The sequence below is a fragment of the Gymnoscopelus microlampas genome (assembly GCF_963454915.1).
Source record: "Gymnoscopelus microlampas genome assembly, chromosome: 4".
NCBI lineage: Eukaryota > Metazoa > Chordata > Actinopteri > Myctophiformes > Myctophidae > Gymnoscopelus > Gymnoscopelus microlampas.
Genome location: NC_139941.1, coordinates 60,620,290 through 60,637,436, shown reverse-complemented (window position 1 = coordinate 60,637,436; position 17,147 = coordinate 60,620,290). Strand labels below are relative to the sequence as shown.

General features: G+C 38.4%; 1 protein-coding gene across 11 annotated transcripts in view; it reads right to left on the bottom strand.

Annotated features, from left to right (window-relative positions):
* The window catches only part of LOC311044491 (uncharacterized protein), a 98,861-nt gene that overhangs the window by 44,644 nt on the left and 37,070 nt on the right, over positions 1-17,147 (bottom strand). For 2 of the 11 annotated variants that reach the window (XM_084056126.1, XM_084056124.1), the window contains exons 1-2: positions 7,877-8,019; positions 6,352-6,430 (exon numbers count right to left, since the gene is read on the bottom strand). Coding sequence is in view for 6 of the 11 variants with exons in the window: in XM_084056121.1 (XP_083912247.1) it covers positions 5,159-5,416; positions 6,352-6,418 (325 nt within the window). In the remaining 5 variants the exon portion in view is untranslated. The other 9 variants (XM_084056121.1, XM_084056122.1, XM_084056123.1 and 6 more) reach the window with 9 other exon arrangements.

The window sequence follows — 17,147 nt, the reverse complement described above, 5'->3', positions numbered from 1 at the left end:
AACAAAGGATATGATGATAGATTTTAGAAGACATGAATCAACCTTTTACTATGATGGTTATAAACCAGGCTGTGGAATGTGCAGAAAGCATCTTGGGACAGAGTCATAGACTCAGACAGGGACGTGCACAGATAGACTCTAGGTGGTGCTAGAGCACCTGCCCTTTGCCCTCTTGACCAGAAGTGCCCTTTTGAAAAAAAGAAGAAAAAACTTTTTTTTTTTCAGTTTACAGCAGGGGTCTTCAACAGGGGGTCCGGGACCCCTAGGGGGTCCTCAGAGTTACTACAGGGGGTCCGCCAAATCTTTATGTGATATGATTTTTCTTTTTACCTTAACCACTCGAAACCTAGCCTCCCTTTTCTGAGGAGAACTTTAGCCAAAAATAGCAGATCTACAAGCTGCGAGGCGTTGTGGGCTTGTAGATCGGCTATTTTTGGCAAAAAGGTATAGGTGTAGAGGGAAAAAAGAGCAGACCAAGTAAACAAAAAAGTACAATTTACTTGAGCACCTGCCCCTCAAAATGTCTGTGCACGCCACTGGACTCAGAACTGTGAGGCAGTTTGTAAAAAAGAACATCAGCGCTTGTTCTGTCTTAGAAAACGGTCTTGTTTTCACATTGATAAAACCATGATGACTCTTTGATCTACTTTTATCAAATCAATCTTGTCTTTGATCTGTTTTTTATCAAATCAATTTGGTCTTTTATCTGTTTTTATCAAATCAATCTGAGTGCCGCGCTATGAGCTTGTAGATCTGCTATTTATCTTGAACATTTGTGCAAATGTTTGAATATAATTTATATATTTTATTTTTTAAACAACATTTTTAACTCAAACATTTTCTTCTGGAACAACATATTTTGATGGGGATCAGCGGCCAAAAACATATCAATTTGGGGGTCCTTGACAAGAAAAAGTTTGAGCACCACTGATATATTTATTCAGAAAAATGAAGACATATGTTGAGAGACATTTTACAGTTACAAATGTTTGCTTTAAAAGTACATATATTCAAAGATTTGCACAAATGTTAACGATTTTTCAAAAATAGCAGATCTACAAGCTCATAGTGCGGCACTCGGTGCCGCACTATGAGCTTGTAGATCTGCTATTTTGACAGTACAGTAGATTACACTAGATTACAGTAACTGACCCCAGTCCATCTTGATAGGCGCGGTCAGGCTGGGATGTTCCACCATGCATGTGATCTTCTCTCCTGATCTGTAACACACACACACACACACACACACACACACACACACACACACACACACACACACACACACACACACACACACACACACACACACACACACACACACACACACACACACTGGTAGTACCAGTAGAGGTGTCTATTAGGTGTGTATTTCTATGTATAGGTGTCTGTTAGGTGTGTACCTGGGTGTGTACTCCAGGTAGGAGTGGTACTGGTAGTACCAGTCTCCATCAGACAGCTCAGCGGTAGAGGAGAGACCAGAGGTCAAAGGTTCTTGACCTATCCACCAGGTCACCAGGATCACTTTAGGATAGAAGTCGTAGCTGCTGCACCTCAGCATGTGAGTGTGTTCACCACGACGAGGGGGAGTCTCTGACTTCAGTCTCACTTTGGGCTCCACTGGATAAATATTATTATTATTATTATTATTATTATTATTATTATTATTATTATTATTATTATTATTATTACCCTTATTAATAAATACCAGTCATTTGAACATGTCATCATCATTAATAATTGTATATTATCCAAATGAGATCCAAATGATCTAGAAAGCTTCAACAGGTTAACAACCCCTCCCGCTCACTCAGATCAGCTAACACAGGGAAGCTGTCAGAATCTTCTCTAAAACACCCTGGACAACGCTCCTCACGTCCTAGACTCTTTTTCCTTCTCTTGTCTAGTTTTTGTCGCATTCCTAAGCCAATAATTTGATGACCGGCGGTCTCTCCGATAGGCAGGGCTGGACTTACCGTTGGGTTAGGGTGGGCTGCAGCCCACGGGCCTCCAACTGGGGGGGGGGGGCTCCGATTTTTTAGTGAAAAAAATAAAAGTTTATGTTTTTTATTTTTTTGTTTTATGATCAAATTGTTTTTTTCTAACCCTAAAACCGAAATAAAGAAACCAAAAACTGAATAAAAAACTAACCCAATACGCCCAAAACCGCGATAATTTTTCGCGCATGTGTCTCGCCAATGGGGGCCTCGAAAATTACTTTAGCCCATGGGCCTCAACTCCTATAAATCCGGCACTGCCGATAGGACACTCAAAGAGTCTCCTTTGAGTCTCCTACCAGAGATATTAGCATCTTTCCAAATTAATCAATCAAATTATTGGCTCAGGAATGCGACAAAAACTAAAAAATATCCTAACTATTGTTTCTTTATCAGTAGTTCTCAAACTTTTTTCATGTAAAGGACCACCCAAAATGCCGACGCCCATCTCAAAATACTTTGTTCCAGGGACCCCCAGAAGCAAAGATTTGAGTTAAAAATGTTAGCTTGAAAATAATATAAATATATGAATTTACACACATTTTCTTGATTTTTTAAAAATAGCAGATCTACAAGCTCATAGTGCGGCACTCGGTGCCGCTTTATGAGCTTGTAGATCTGCTATTTTTTAATAGCCAAAGTGTAAAGTAATGCTTTTTAGCTCAAATCAAAATGTGACACAGATGCTTCTTCAGATCTTAATGGGTTAAGAGGATCTGAAATGTTTGTCAGCAGATTAAGTAATGTTTTATAATCATTATCAGATCAATATTAACACCATTAATCATCTCTGAATAGAATCATGTGATTTCATGTTATAGTTTATGAGGTGATGAGTGTTGAGTGCTGCTCTGAGATCAGCTCACCTCTCTTGTTCAGAACAGAGGAGTAGTCGATCTCAATGTTGTGTTTGCAGAATGCCTCTCGGTTTGCTCTCATCCCAGCCAGTACTCTAGGATCTTTATTCATGCGCTCTGCGTTCTTCACACCAAACTCAGTGTATCCAACCCACTGATCTACTCTACTGTCCCACCTGTAGAGCTCATCACCATCGAAATTATATGACTGTATGTACTGTATGTCCTTCAGCTCACTGGAGTTAAACACACAGCGGGTAGCCACATAGAACACATATCCATCTGGAAATAGAAAATGAAAAATGTCATTAATGTTCAGTTTTATTATCATCTGTATAATATCAACACTAGGCTAACTGCCCCCTATCGGCCAAATATGTCACTACATAAAGTCTAAAATAGGTTCAGGATGTGAAATCTGGCATTAAAATGTTTTGAATGTATATTGAATATATTAAATACAATGAGATTGAGCTACCAGTTAAGTTTAGTTTCTCTATGTGTCCAGTTGTCTAGCGTGGCTGAGTAATCTGTCTGTCTGTCTGTCTGTCTGTCTGTCTGTCTGTCTGTCTGTCTGTCTGTCTGTCAGACCCCATCATGTATTTCCAGGATAACCCCTTTTTATAACTACTATATATAGGCTATTTGAAAATAGAAGATCTACAAGCTCATAGCGCGGCACCGAGTGCCGCGCTACGAGCTTGTAGATCTGCTATGTTCAAACATTTTAGTACTTTTGGTACTTTAAGTAAATTTTGATGCAAATACTTTTGTACTTTTACTCAAGTCATTCTTGAATTCAGGACTTTTACTTGTAACATAATACTTCTAGATTGCAGCATTGATTATTTTACTTAAGTAAAACATTTGAGTACTTTTCCCATCAGTGACTCTAGTCAGCAAACAAGGTAAATAGTCACATATAGAGAGTAGAGAGAACAATGAAGAGCCTCAAAGAAACTATAGGATACCAGGTCAATCAATATTACAATTTTGGGGGTCTCCAGTTCAAATACGATTATCCAGTTCAAATAGGTGTTTGGCCACACCCACAGATTCAAACCAACCCCCTGAGGTGATAGGCCACACCCACCCCCAGCCGACAGCAGATCTACAAGCTCATGAGCTTTTTTTGTATTGATCAATAAATGAAACAAGCATAAAGTAACACACTCTACCATCCTTCAGTGGTGGAAAAAGTACTCAAATGTTTTACTTAAAAGTATCAAAAATTGCAATATAGAGAAATACTCTGTTACAATTAAAGGTAGGGTAAGTCATTTGCGTTGGTTAAAATAATTGTTAAATAGCTCTATATTCTGATAGTACTCATTGCTATAGAGTGTTTGTTCAGTATTAGGAGTCTCCTTGTCTCTCCACCTCTTTATTAAACAGAAAATGCATTTTCGTTTCAGTTTCAGTTTCATTTCCAATTTCATCCAACCAGGACAGAGAACTCAATCAGGATACAGATTAAACAAGTGAAATTGGAAGTGATGACACAAAGAAATGAGCAGACAAAATTGGAACTGGAACACTATACAAATTAAGCTTAAAAATGGGTACTTTCTCCTGATTGGCTGAGATTTTGACACCTACCGAAACATGTATTTTCTGTTTATTAAAGAGCTGGAGAGACAGGGAGACATCTGTTACTGAAAAAACACTCTATAGCAATGATTACTATCAGAATATAGTATTTTAACCTTTTAACAAAATCATTTTTGTTTTAACCAAAAAATATCACTTACCCTACCTTTAAACATCCGGAATTCAAAATGTACTTGAGTAAAAGTACAAAAGTATTTGTATCAAAATGTACTTAAAGTACAAAAAGTAAAAATACTCTTCATACAAAATGTCCCATTTCAAGTCTTGAAATGTATACAAATCTTTTGAAAATAGCAGATCTACAAGCTCACAATGCATCAAATCGTGATTAGTGACGCATTGAGAGCTTGTAGATCGGCTATTTTCAATGGCCTATAGGGCTGAAGTGGTTACTGTATGTTTTGTAATAATAATCAAAATCTACAAAGTAACTAGTAACTAAAGTTTTCAAATAATTGTGTGGAGTAAAAGTACAATACTAAAAGTACAATACAAGTACATACTAATGCATAGATTTGTTAAAAAAAAATACAAAATAAAGCACCTTGAGCACATATTCATGTTTACTAGAAATACATATTATTTAGAAAACATTTCACCATAAATGCTTAATATACATGTTTAAACATTTTCATTAATGTTAAATATATTCAACCGTTTTAGTTCATAACTATTGTGTTCATAGTATTCATGTACCTTTCACTGGTGGTTTCTTCAAGGCAGTGCGAATGGTGTCCAGGTTGGCTTTGCAGGTCGCCTGCTGACCCAAAGCATAATCATAAGTGTCTGCACCGTAGGACATATGATCTACAAACGGAGGCTGAGGCTCCACCACCTTCCCTTTGTTGAAGTCTGCGTACGCCAACACTTCACCATCCAGTGCAAACATGAACTCTTTATATGAGTCTTTAACTGTGTCTGAACAGCCAAGGACTTTAATCTCCTCATGGAACACTGGAAATAAAACAAAAATGACATTAAATTCAACAACAAACTTCTTCACAGTGACAATAACACATAATCATCATGTTAAACAATCATGTTTGCAGTGGTGGAAAAAGTACTCAAATATTTTATTTAAGTAAAAGTATCAATACTGCAATTTAGAAGTACTCGGTTACAGGTAAAATTCCGGAATTCAAAATGTACTTGAGTAAAAGTACAAACGTATTGCTATAAAAATGTATTTAAAGTACCAAAAGTAAAAGTAGGCTACTAAAATGTTTGAAAATAGCAGATCTACAAGCTCACAACGCGCCGCGATGCGACGCGTTGTGAGCTTGTAGATCGGCTATTTTCAAATAGCCTAGGTATAAGATAGGGCTGAAGTAGTTAATGTATTTTAAGTACCTCAAAATTGTACTTGAGTACAATACTTGAGTAAATGTAATTAGTTACTTTACACCACTGCATGTTTGGTTCTTATATGAAGTGAAAGGTTGGATATTAAAAGTAACTTCCTGTCAAACGTTTTATTCACTGAAACAGATTCAAATGTTATTTTATTTTGTATTTTGTTATGAAAGTAATTCATACAGAATGATTTATTTCATGATGTCACAACAACAGTTCCTAACATCTGTTTTAATGTTTATGTATTTTGACCAACATTCAAGATCCAATACTGTATATACATGTAGTAAAAGGTGTAGGTGTGTGTGTGTGTGTGTGTGTGTGTGTGTGTGTGTGTGTGTGTGTGTGTGTGTGTGTGTGTGTGTGTGTGTGTGTGTGTGTGTGTGTGTGTGTGTGTGTGTGTGTGTGTGTGTGCGTGTGCTCGTGTGTGCATGTCATTTGTTTGTATTGTGCATTGTTCATACAATTTAATTTTGTATAATAACAGTAGATATAAATGTATATATTATATAATAACATAAATATAATGTACTTACTTCCTGGGATCGCTTTGACATGAAGTACAGAGGAGAGGATGAGGAGGGTGGCTGTAATCTTCATCATCACTGATCAAAACTGATCTGAATTTAACAGATGAGAATAAACAGATGAGAATAAACAGATGAGAATAAACAGATGAGAATAAACAGATGAGAATAAACAGATCAGAATAAACAGATCAGAATAAACAGATCAGAATAAACAAATCAGAATAAACAGATGTTTACTGAAAGAGAAGTTCTGGAGTCTGAAAGAGAATGAAGGAGGATCTGTTCTGTAGTTTAGAAGAATCAGCCAATCAGATTAAAGATATGATGTTACATCATCTGTTTCCAAGAAGACGACAGTCTTGATTATTGCACATGATCATGAACAGTATATATTTGCTGCTCATGCACCTTATGTCTCCTCATTTACATGTTGTACCTTATGCATCTTATGTCTAACCTCATGTACATACTGTACCTTGTGTCTAACCTCATGCACATACAGTATGCACATATCTTTGTTTAATTCATCTTTTATTCTCTCCTTACCCCCCCCATCCCCGTCTTCTTTTCTTTCTGAAAATAACTAAAATGGAGCTGCACAAAAAATGATTTCACCCACATATTTACACCTTTAACCTGTGATGAGACAATATAGATGATTCTGATTCTGTTGAAGAGGAACACAAGAAAGAAAGAAAGAAAGAAAGAAAGAAAGAAAGAAAGAAAGAAAGGGGGACAACTTGAATCAGAAAGTAAAATATCTGGTCACTTCAGAAGAGAAAACCCAAATAAAATGCTGGAGCACTCCACTGGTCTACTCTGCACATATGTATTATTATGCAGGGTGACAAGGGGGTGTGGTCTCTGAAGACCATATTCAGACGGCGGCCATTTTGCTATTAAGTTAATGAATTGCCACCCCGTTTCTTCAATGCAAAATGAAAAAATGGCCACCATGTGAATATGGTTTATTATTTCCAATTCCATAGTGTAAAATAATACCAGTCAGAGTTACATTTTGTCCCCCCCCCACCCCGACAAAATCTTGACCCCCCTACTGACAGAGGCTAACATCGCGCGCGCGCGTGTGTGTGTGTGTGTGTGTGTGTGTGTGTGTGTGTGTGTGTGTGCGTGTGCGTGTGCGTACAGTATGTGTGTGTTCAGCGTCACTGGTAAAATGCTGTTCAGGTTCATTAAACATCAATCCAAGCCTCATTACATCTCACTGCTGAAACCATCAAATGTCTTTAAAAACACACTGGTCATGTGAAATGTGTGTGTGTGTGTGTGTGTGTGTGTGTGTGTGTGTGTGTGTGTGTGTGTGTGTGTGTGTGTGTGTGTGTGTGTGTGTGTGTGTGTGTGTGTGTGTGTGTGTGTGTGTGTGTGTGTGTGTGTGTGTGTGTGTGTGTGTGTGCGTGCGTGCGTGCGTGCGTGCATATGTGTCATTTGTTTGTATTGTGCATCGTTCTTATTTGGTTTTATATAATAACAGTAGATATAAATGTATATTAATAACATAAATATAATTTACTTACTTCCTGGGATCGCTTTGACATGAAGTACAGAGGAGAGGATGAGGAGGGTGGCTGTAATCTTTATCATCACTGATCAAAACTGAACTGAATTTAATAGATGAGAATAAACAGATCAGAATAAACAGATCAGAATAAACAGATGTTTACTGAAAGAGAAGTTCTGGAGTCTGAAAGAGAATGAAGGAGGTCTCGTTCTTTAGTTCAGAAGAATCAGCCAATCAGATTAAAGATATGATGTTACATCATCTGTTTCTGGAAAGAGGACAGTCTGTATTATTGCACATATCATGAACAGTATAGCTGCTGCTGATGCACCTTATGTCTCCTCATGTACATACTGTACCTTATGCACCTTATGTCTAACCTCACGTACATACTGTATGTAAATATCTTTGTTTAATTAATATTTTATTCTCTCCTTGCCCCTCCCCCGTCTTCTTTTCTTTCTCTTTCTGAAAATAACTAAAACGATGGAGCTGCACTAAAAATAATTTCACCCACTTCTTTACACCTTTAACCTGTGATGTGACAATAAAGATGATTCTGTTGAAGAGAAACACAAGAAAGAAAGAAAGAAATAATGAAATAATGAAATAATGAAAATTAAATTAATTAAATGCCACCCTGTTTCTTCAATGCAAAATGCAAACATGGCCGCCATGTGAATATGGTCTATTATTTCCAAATAATATCAGTCAGAGTTCCATAGCTTTTTTCTCCACCCTGTGTGTGTGTGTGTGTGTGTGTGTGTGTGTGTGTGTGTGTGTGTGTGTGTGTGTGTGTGTGTGTGTGTGTGTGTGTGTGTGTGTGCGTGTGCGTGTGCGTGCATGTGCTTGCGTATGTAAGTAAGCACAGCAACATCTAATTAGCCTACTTTTTTTTGACCAATCATGTACCTCTCACCTGAAACAGTTCAGGATGCCTGATGAAGGTCCAAGCGGCCGAAACGTTGCATTCTAAATACATTTCTTTATAAGTGAAGACAGTGTGTATGGGACTCCCTCTCCCTTCTCCCTTTATCTTCCATATTAATGATGATGAATGACATGTTGAACATGTCAAAAACAAGCCTCACAGGTAACAACACAATACTATAACTCTACATGTTCAAAAAGGAGTAGAATAAGTATAAAACGTATTTAATCTACCTCTTTGTTCCTCTTACTTCAGCGTCATCGCTTGACGTCTATATTTTTACATAATACCAACTTGAATTTAAATAAAACTAATCTTTCACCACAGACACATTAAACAGATAATTAAATAATGTAATAATGTAATTCATATATGCATACAGATATAAACGTACAAGTATTTATATTCTATAAATATATTCTCTATTCTATCTAAATATATTATCAACAATCATATACATACACGAGGGTGTATCATGAGGGTGAGTCACTGTCCAGCCAATCACTGTTCTATGATTGCAGGTGTTGCTGATTGTAATCAAATGACTGTATGGATGTATTTACATATTTCTGTATATCCTTGTTAGGTGTTCCATGATTGATGATACTTTGTGTTCATATCATGGTGCCAGTGTAATATATACTGACGGAGAGAAATGTGTTCATGTGAATGCATTGATGCTCATCACCTTTGACCTGTGGTGTAGGCCAGTGGTTCTCAACCTGTGGGTTGGGTCCCCCAGGGGGGTCCCCACATGATTTTGTGTTGATGACAGTGAAGAGAACATTTTAAGGACTTTTAAGACCTTTTTAATACAAAAAAAAACAGAAGACAAAGAGGCAACTTTTTTTTTTCAAATAGCCGATCTACAAGCTCTTTTAGAGCATGTAGATCTATTTATCTGTGGGAACTGAGTCAAACTAAATGTAACGCCCCAACTCCTACAATTCTAAGTATTTTTCAGGGTGGGGGGTCCCCAGTTCAAATATTATTTTTTTGGGGGGTCCCCATGCAGTTCAAATATGATTATTTTGGGGGGTTGCGGCCTGAAAAGGTTGAGAACCCCTTTTCTCAATCTTTATGAAAATTGGCGCTAGAATTATGACATTATACATTCTTGTATTGTATAAAACTGTCTGTCTGGTTGGAAATACTGTTGTTAACCATGTTATGTGAATGACTTGGTTATCTTTTCCCCTTATAGAGCACCGAAGTCCTGACGTCACTACCAGTAGAGGGCGCTTTTCGCAGGTTCGTGGCTTTACTTTTTGTGTTGATATCCTCATTGGGGAATCTTACATCGCTTCATGAAATAACTTTGTCCCAAAAATAAACATGCCACCCCGGCGATTGTACTCATATGGATATGAAGCATCGACTGAAGGTGTAAATGTACACATTTACCCAAAGAGTAACACAAAATAAACACTAGAAACGAGTCAAACAACCCAAAGACTACATTTCCCATGAACGCGGCTGCTGTAGGGACAGTGATATCAGACCCGCAAGTAGTAGTTCTTAAGACTTTTAAGGCATAATTCATTCCATTTTCGCCAGAAACAGGCTGTATCAAATATGAATGAATATCATAAACAATGCAGAGCCACCCCCCTGACAAAAACGCCAGGGTGGTGTGTTTATGTTTGGAACACAGTTCTTATATGACGTGATCTAAGATTCCCAAATCTAAGATTTCAACACAAAAAATAAAGCCACAAACCTGTGAAACTAGTGCCTTCTAGTGGCAGTGGCATCAGACTTCAGTGCTCTATAGTGCTGACTTACAACAGCTTCTGAGGATTTGTTCCCAGTATGGTATTCATTTTAACATAAAGTATAACGCCAAGAAAAGTAGCATTATGATGTAAAGAGGACACAACAGGCAGTATTTCCTCTCACAGAGGATCTCACAGATGATAGAGACATCCATAGACTGTGTTGCAAAGTGTGCGCTCAGGCAAACATCTTAGTTAGAACATTGTATAAATGCTCTTCAGATGTTAAGGTTTCTTTGAAGTAACTATAGGATTAGTCATAGGGCTACTAGAGATGTGTGATTTAGAGGTGTAGTTGCATGTTGTTCCCACTGGAGGGCGCAATACACTTAATACCCTCTATATATTCAGGAACTGCTTCCTGTTCTGTAAGCGTCACTTCCTGCCAGGTGGTTTTGTTTGGTTGCTGTGAAGAACTACTACTGGTATGAAAACACACAATAATCATTTATTATAGATAATTTACTGGTATGAAAACACAGAATAATCATCATTTATTGTACATTTTCATAATACATCAGAGCTAATGAGACATGCTCTTATTAGAGTCCACAGACCAAAGAGAATTCTGTTTAGTGTTGTTGTGAAACCACTAGGCATTAGCCTGTTGCTAATGCTAACATAACATACTTTTGCTTGTTTGAGTCCAGATACTTGATAAAAAACAACCAGTGGTTGTGTTAATGTTGTGTTAATGTTTTAAACGTACTTTAGTGTCAACACTGTATCGTTTTAGTGATGTTTATGAAGAGGTTTAATGCTAACCAAGATGCTAAGCTCTAAACTAGTTAGCTAGACTTGGTTAGTGAGGCAGCAGCATAGTGAGACATTAAAGGGTCATTCTGTTTATTTTGTGACATGAAAACCATTTGGTTTGAGTGTCTTAAGACACTAATGGTTTGTTTTAGCTACAAGTACCTGGATGGTTATACTTTACATATTAAATACATTAGAGATGGTTATAATTTACATATATTAAATACACTAGAAGCTCGGCCGCCCAAAGGGCGGCCGAGGGTCTAGCCCTTCGGGTGGCCGAGGGTCTAGTCGGGGACCGGCCTACACAGGAACGATGTAAATAGGGAATGAATGCTCCACCCTTTAAATCAAACCCCATTATACCTGTTGTCATAGGACCCGTTTTGGCCATCTGTTTGCCTGTGTCCATTTATGCCCATCTGTGTGTGCATTTATGCCCATATATGGAGCTATCTGTGTCTGTGATATATGGACATCTCTGTATGTGTCTGGGTGTGTCCCTTTTATGCCCGTATATGGAGATCTCTGTGTCTGTCTGTGTCCATTTATGCCCATTATCCTAAAGGAGTTCGCTATAAACAATGTTGTCAGTAATGCCCTTGTCATTACCTGTTGTCATAGTTGTATGCCCATATATGGAGATCTCTGTATCTGGTTGTCTGTGTCCCTTTATGCCCATAATGGAGATCTCTGTATCTGTCTGTGCCTTCGACTGTGTTGCAGACACAGTGCCGGTTCCCCCTTTAATGCAAACCCCATTATACCTGTTGTCATTGGACCCGTTTTGACTTTATTATGGAGATCTCTGGATCTGTCTGTCTGTTTCCCTTTCATGCCCATATATGGGGATCTATGTATCTGTTTGTATGTGTCCTTTTATGCCCATATATGGCATATATCTCTGTCGCTTTTTGTTTGTTTCTTTAAGCAGAATATGCAGCCTGCATAAATCTGCATCATTCAAGTCATCATCCCAGTCCCACGCTTTGTTGCTCTTTTCTTTTTTGTAGCGGTAGAGTTCAGCTTGAGTTTTTTTGGAGAACTTGTTTTTTGTTGGTCTTGTGCTGTTGATTTAGCTTGTCTTATGTTTGTCTCCCCCGTCTGCACCTCATCCAACTCAGATCTTGACTGATCCTTGTTTTCTTCAGTAAAAGCAGCACAGTTAATTAATTCTTCATCACCGATCTCATCAAAAAAACTGTCTCCTCCTCTGTCTGCTCCTCCTGTCTTCCCACCAGATGTTGACTGTTCCATCTGCTCCCCAGGAACACTGTCTCCTCCTCCGTCTGCTCCTCCTGTCTGGCCAGCAGATGTTGACTGTCCCATCTGATCCCCAGCAACAGCCTTATTAGCTTTCCATTTCGCATCCCAATCGAGTTTTGTAATTCTTTGGTTCATTTTTCTTTTTTCCTGCTCCAGTTTTTGTATATAAAGAAGGACTTGAGTCGATGTCTTGAAGGCCTGCTCCTGCAATTCCTTCCGGCTTTCCATGAACTTGCACTGATAATTTAGAAGTACCAAGTTGTTACGAATTATTTCTCCTTCACCGGGGTTTAGCTTTGGTAGCTTTTCTGGAGTACTAATTTTTTTGAGAGCTGCTTATAGACTATATGCAGAGGTCTGTCAAGAGTGCTGGACTTAGCTTAGAAGCCGGCTTATATACTTTCATCTGTCACCTCGGAGTGAGAGGAAGAAAGACTATAGTTTATGCCACACTCAGAGATTTTTTGTTGACTCATCTAGTGTATGTGATGCCTTTTATGAAGTGATGTCACAATGAGTCAGCGCTTGCTCCGGAACAGCCCGATGTCAGTCATCTCCGCATACGGAGATTCAAAACCTTTCGTGCCGGATCCGAAAAACTGTGTATCGGGTCGGGTCGAGGCCTAGCTAAGATCGTAGGCAAAGGTCTGAGCTATATGTGTGCGAAATTTGGAGTCTGTAGCACCAACCATGTGCTTTCAGGGCTCATCCATGCGATTCGGGCCAATTTGGATTCGGCGTCCATTGGCTTCAATTAGTAGTCAGGACTCCGCATATGGAGATTCCGAACCTTTCGCGTTGGTTCCGGAAAACCGCATATCGGGTCGGGTCGAGGCCTAGCTAAGATCGTAGGCAAAGGTCTGAGCTATCTGTGTGCGAAATTTGGAGTTTGTAGCACCAACCATGTGCTGTCAGGGCTCATCCATGCGATTTGGCCCAATTCGGCCTCGGCTTCAATTAGTAGTCATCACGAGTAGAGATACAAATTAATGGTTAAAAGGGGAGTATATTAAAATTATGTAATAAAAGGTTGAGAATAATTTATAGTATAATTAAAAGTTAAATTATTCATTTGTAAATAATTCATGTGTTAATTTGTGTTGTGATACTGACCATGACACTGACCATGACTATACATTATTCCATTGTATTTGAAGTAGGCTACTATATCCTTAGTTAAGTTGTAAGATATTATGAAGAAGAAAACAAGTCAATGAGGTTTCATAAGAACAAAGAAAGAGAACAGAATAATTTACTATTCTGCTCTTTGTGCAGATTGTGTTTTTGACAACCCAGGGAGTGTGAATAGTACGATGGTGGAAGGGGTGTGGCCAGCCGTAGGTATCACCTTTCATTTGGTGATACTTTTGAGATCACCAGAATTCATGAACATGCGTTTAGATCAAGGTCAAAGTACAAATTCACCCACAAATGAGCAATCAGTTGAACTTTGCAATTGAACGCTGGGGTGGGTGGTGTCTCTGAGGTGAATTGACTTATTTAATTTGAGCTTGTCAGTGTGTTTGTCCTTGTGACAGATGTGGTGCCAGTTATGTGTTGTTTGTGATGGTCAGACTACTGGGAAGGTCAGCCTGGAGCTGTTTGATTGGACTGTAGAGAAACAGATCGACACCACCAGACTGATAAACCAACTGCTTTTCCAGTGGTGGTAAAAGTACTCCATTTGTTTTACTTAAGTAAAAGTATCAATACTGCAATGGAGAAATACACGGTTACAAGTACAAGTCCGTAATTCAAAACTGAGTTAAGTAAAAGTACAAAAGTATAGGCATCAAAATATACTTAAAGTACCAAAAGTAAAAGTATATTTTTTTTGTTGTGGAAAATAGCAGATCTACAAGCTCACAACGTTATAAAATAGCCTAGGTATAACATAGGGCTAAAGTGGTTAATGTGTTCTACTTTGTTCTACTTTGGGTCATTCCGGGTAAAGTGACAGCAGAAGGCTTCCCATACCCAGCTATGTGTTGTGTCCTCTGTTGGCAGCACTCAGCTGGGTGAAGCTGGAAAACACATGGATGAAATAGGTCTAAATCATTGGTTCTCAAAGTGGGGCCCGGGGACCCCCAGGGGTCCTTGGGGGGGTACCAGGGGGTCCCCAGCAAAATTAATTAATATAGCGTCACAATATTTTTAACCTCTTGAACCTTTTATACTTTAGCTATTCAAAAAATAGCCCATAGGGTGCATCCACACATAAGATACAAGTTGAAAAATGGCTGTCAGTGGGTGATTTATTTATTTATTTACTCTGGCAATGAATGAGTATACGGAGGAAAAAAAAACATAAAATGTGGAAATGATGGAGATATCAGGGTTTCTTCTGGACAGTGACGATATGCACTGAAGACTTTGAAGGAATCTAATGAACGTGTTTTATGAGGTCACAGTGAAATTGACCTTTGCTTTGACCACGTGCTTTAACTTCAGTTCATCATTTTAGTCCAAGAAGTGGATATTTGTGCCCAAAGTCATCATGGAATTCCTTTAAGACGCTCAGGAGGTCAGCGTCCAGATGGACCCTCACAGGTCTATAACTCTAGAGAGAGTAAAGGATGTGATTACTATCTGCTCTGTCTGGATTACACATGTCTCCTGAGAGCTGATGAGTGGAGGAGGCTGCCTGTTGCCAGGCTGTATATTCACTGATAAGTGGTGGGAAAAGTACTCACATGTTTTACTTAAGTAAAAGTATCAATACTGCAATGTAGAAACACTCTGTTACAAGTAACAGTCTGGTCATCAAAATTGCTTTTATATACAAAAGTAAATGTAGTCATTACATTACATTACATTACATTACAGTCATTTAGCAGACGCTTTTATCCAAAGCGACTTACATATGCAGAATGTCCCATTTCACAAGCTTTCAATACAAATTGTATAAAAATATTTTGAAAATAGCAGATCTACAGGCTCACAACATCGCACCATGACACGTGAGCTTGTAGATCGGCTATTTTCAAATAGCCTACGTATATGGCTGAAGAGTTTAATGTATGTTTATTTTAATAATGATTTTTGTGGAGTAAAAGTACAAGTATTTAAATCCGGAAATACTCCAGTAAAGTAAAAATACCTCGAAAGGGTGCTTAAGTACAGTAATTGAGTACATGTAATTGGTTACTTTCCACCTCATGTCACTGATTACTGGTGCATGACTCTGCTGCCCTCTGCTGGCAGTCCCAGGTAAGGTCAACATGGAGGCTCATAATCACACTAGACATATCAGTGACTTTTCTGTCAGACTAATAATTATTCCACAGACTCAGACCCATAAACTATATTATTTACCTCTATGTTAAAAAAAAAAGTCCTGATATTTATCTTTGTAATGAATGTGTTCCAAGCTGTGTCTTGGATTAAGTGGGGCTGTCCCAACCTTAAGTAAATTATAACCCATGTCTAAAGTAATTGTTAATTGGTTTCTTTCTGGTCTGTTTCTGGCCTTGTGAGGAACACACACTTTGTCCTCGTCATCAGGTCACATTGATTTGATCCATTCAATTATTTATTCGTCAGAAATAGGGATGCACCGATATATCGGCCACATATCAGTATTGGACGATATTTGCCACCATCGGTCAACATCGATATCGGCAAAAAATAAAAGTTAAAGTTGCAGGCGTTAGGAGGCAATTATGTTGTGTTTCTGCAGATTATTATGTACAGTTATTTCTAAATAATGAAGATTTAGGGTATTTGTTTCCCTGGCACAAAAGGGTGAAATAATAACAGAGGATGCATTCATCTCCCCTTGTGGTCTCCTCCTCCTGATAGATGTTTTTTCAGGACACTTTTTGAAAGAAACCTGTGATTCACATCCTTAGTTTAATGCAGGGGTCTTCAACAGGGGGTCCGGGACCCCTAGGGGGTCCTTAGAGCTACTACATGGGGGTCCGCAAAATCTTTTTGTGATATGATTTTTTTGTACATTAACCACTTGAACCGTAGCATCCCTTTTCTTAGGGGAACTTTAGCCAAAAAATAGCAGATCTACAAGCTCACAACGCCTCGCGCTGCGAGGAGTTGTGAGCTTGTAGATCTGCTATTTTTGGCAAAGAGATATAGGTGTAGAGGGAAAACGGAGCAGACCAAGTAAAAAGAAAACGTTTATCTGAAGCACAATTTTATACAATATAGAGTAGGGGGTCCCTGCTTTATCTCTCTCTCAGCTAGGGGGTCCTTGGCCTGAAAACGTTGAAGACCCCTGGTTTAATGGATGATGTCAGGCTATTCCACATTGTAGAGGCAGAGTAGTAGAATGACAAATGTCCCATATTTGTTCTAAATGTGGTACTTTACCTACATTTTGACTCAAGTACTTTTACTCAAGTTCATTTTGAATTCCAGACTTCTACTTGTAACAGTAACATTAAGTAAACATGGGATTTGAGTGGCTGACAAAAGTGACATTTTAAGAGTTTTAAGCATATTTAGATTATCGCGATAATATCGTTAAGCACAATTATGTTGGCCTAAGAAAAGGTGACATGAAACTGTGTCACTATAGACCCCTGTAACCATTTGATTT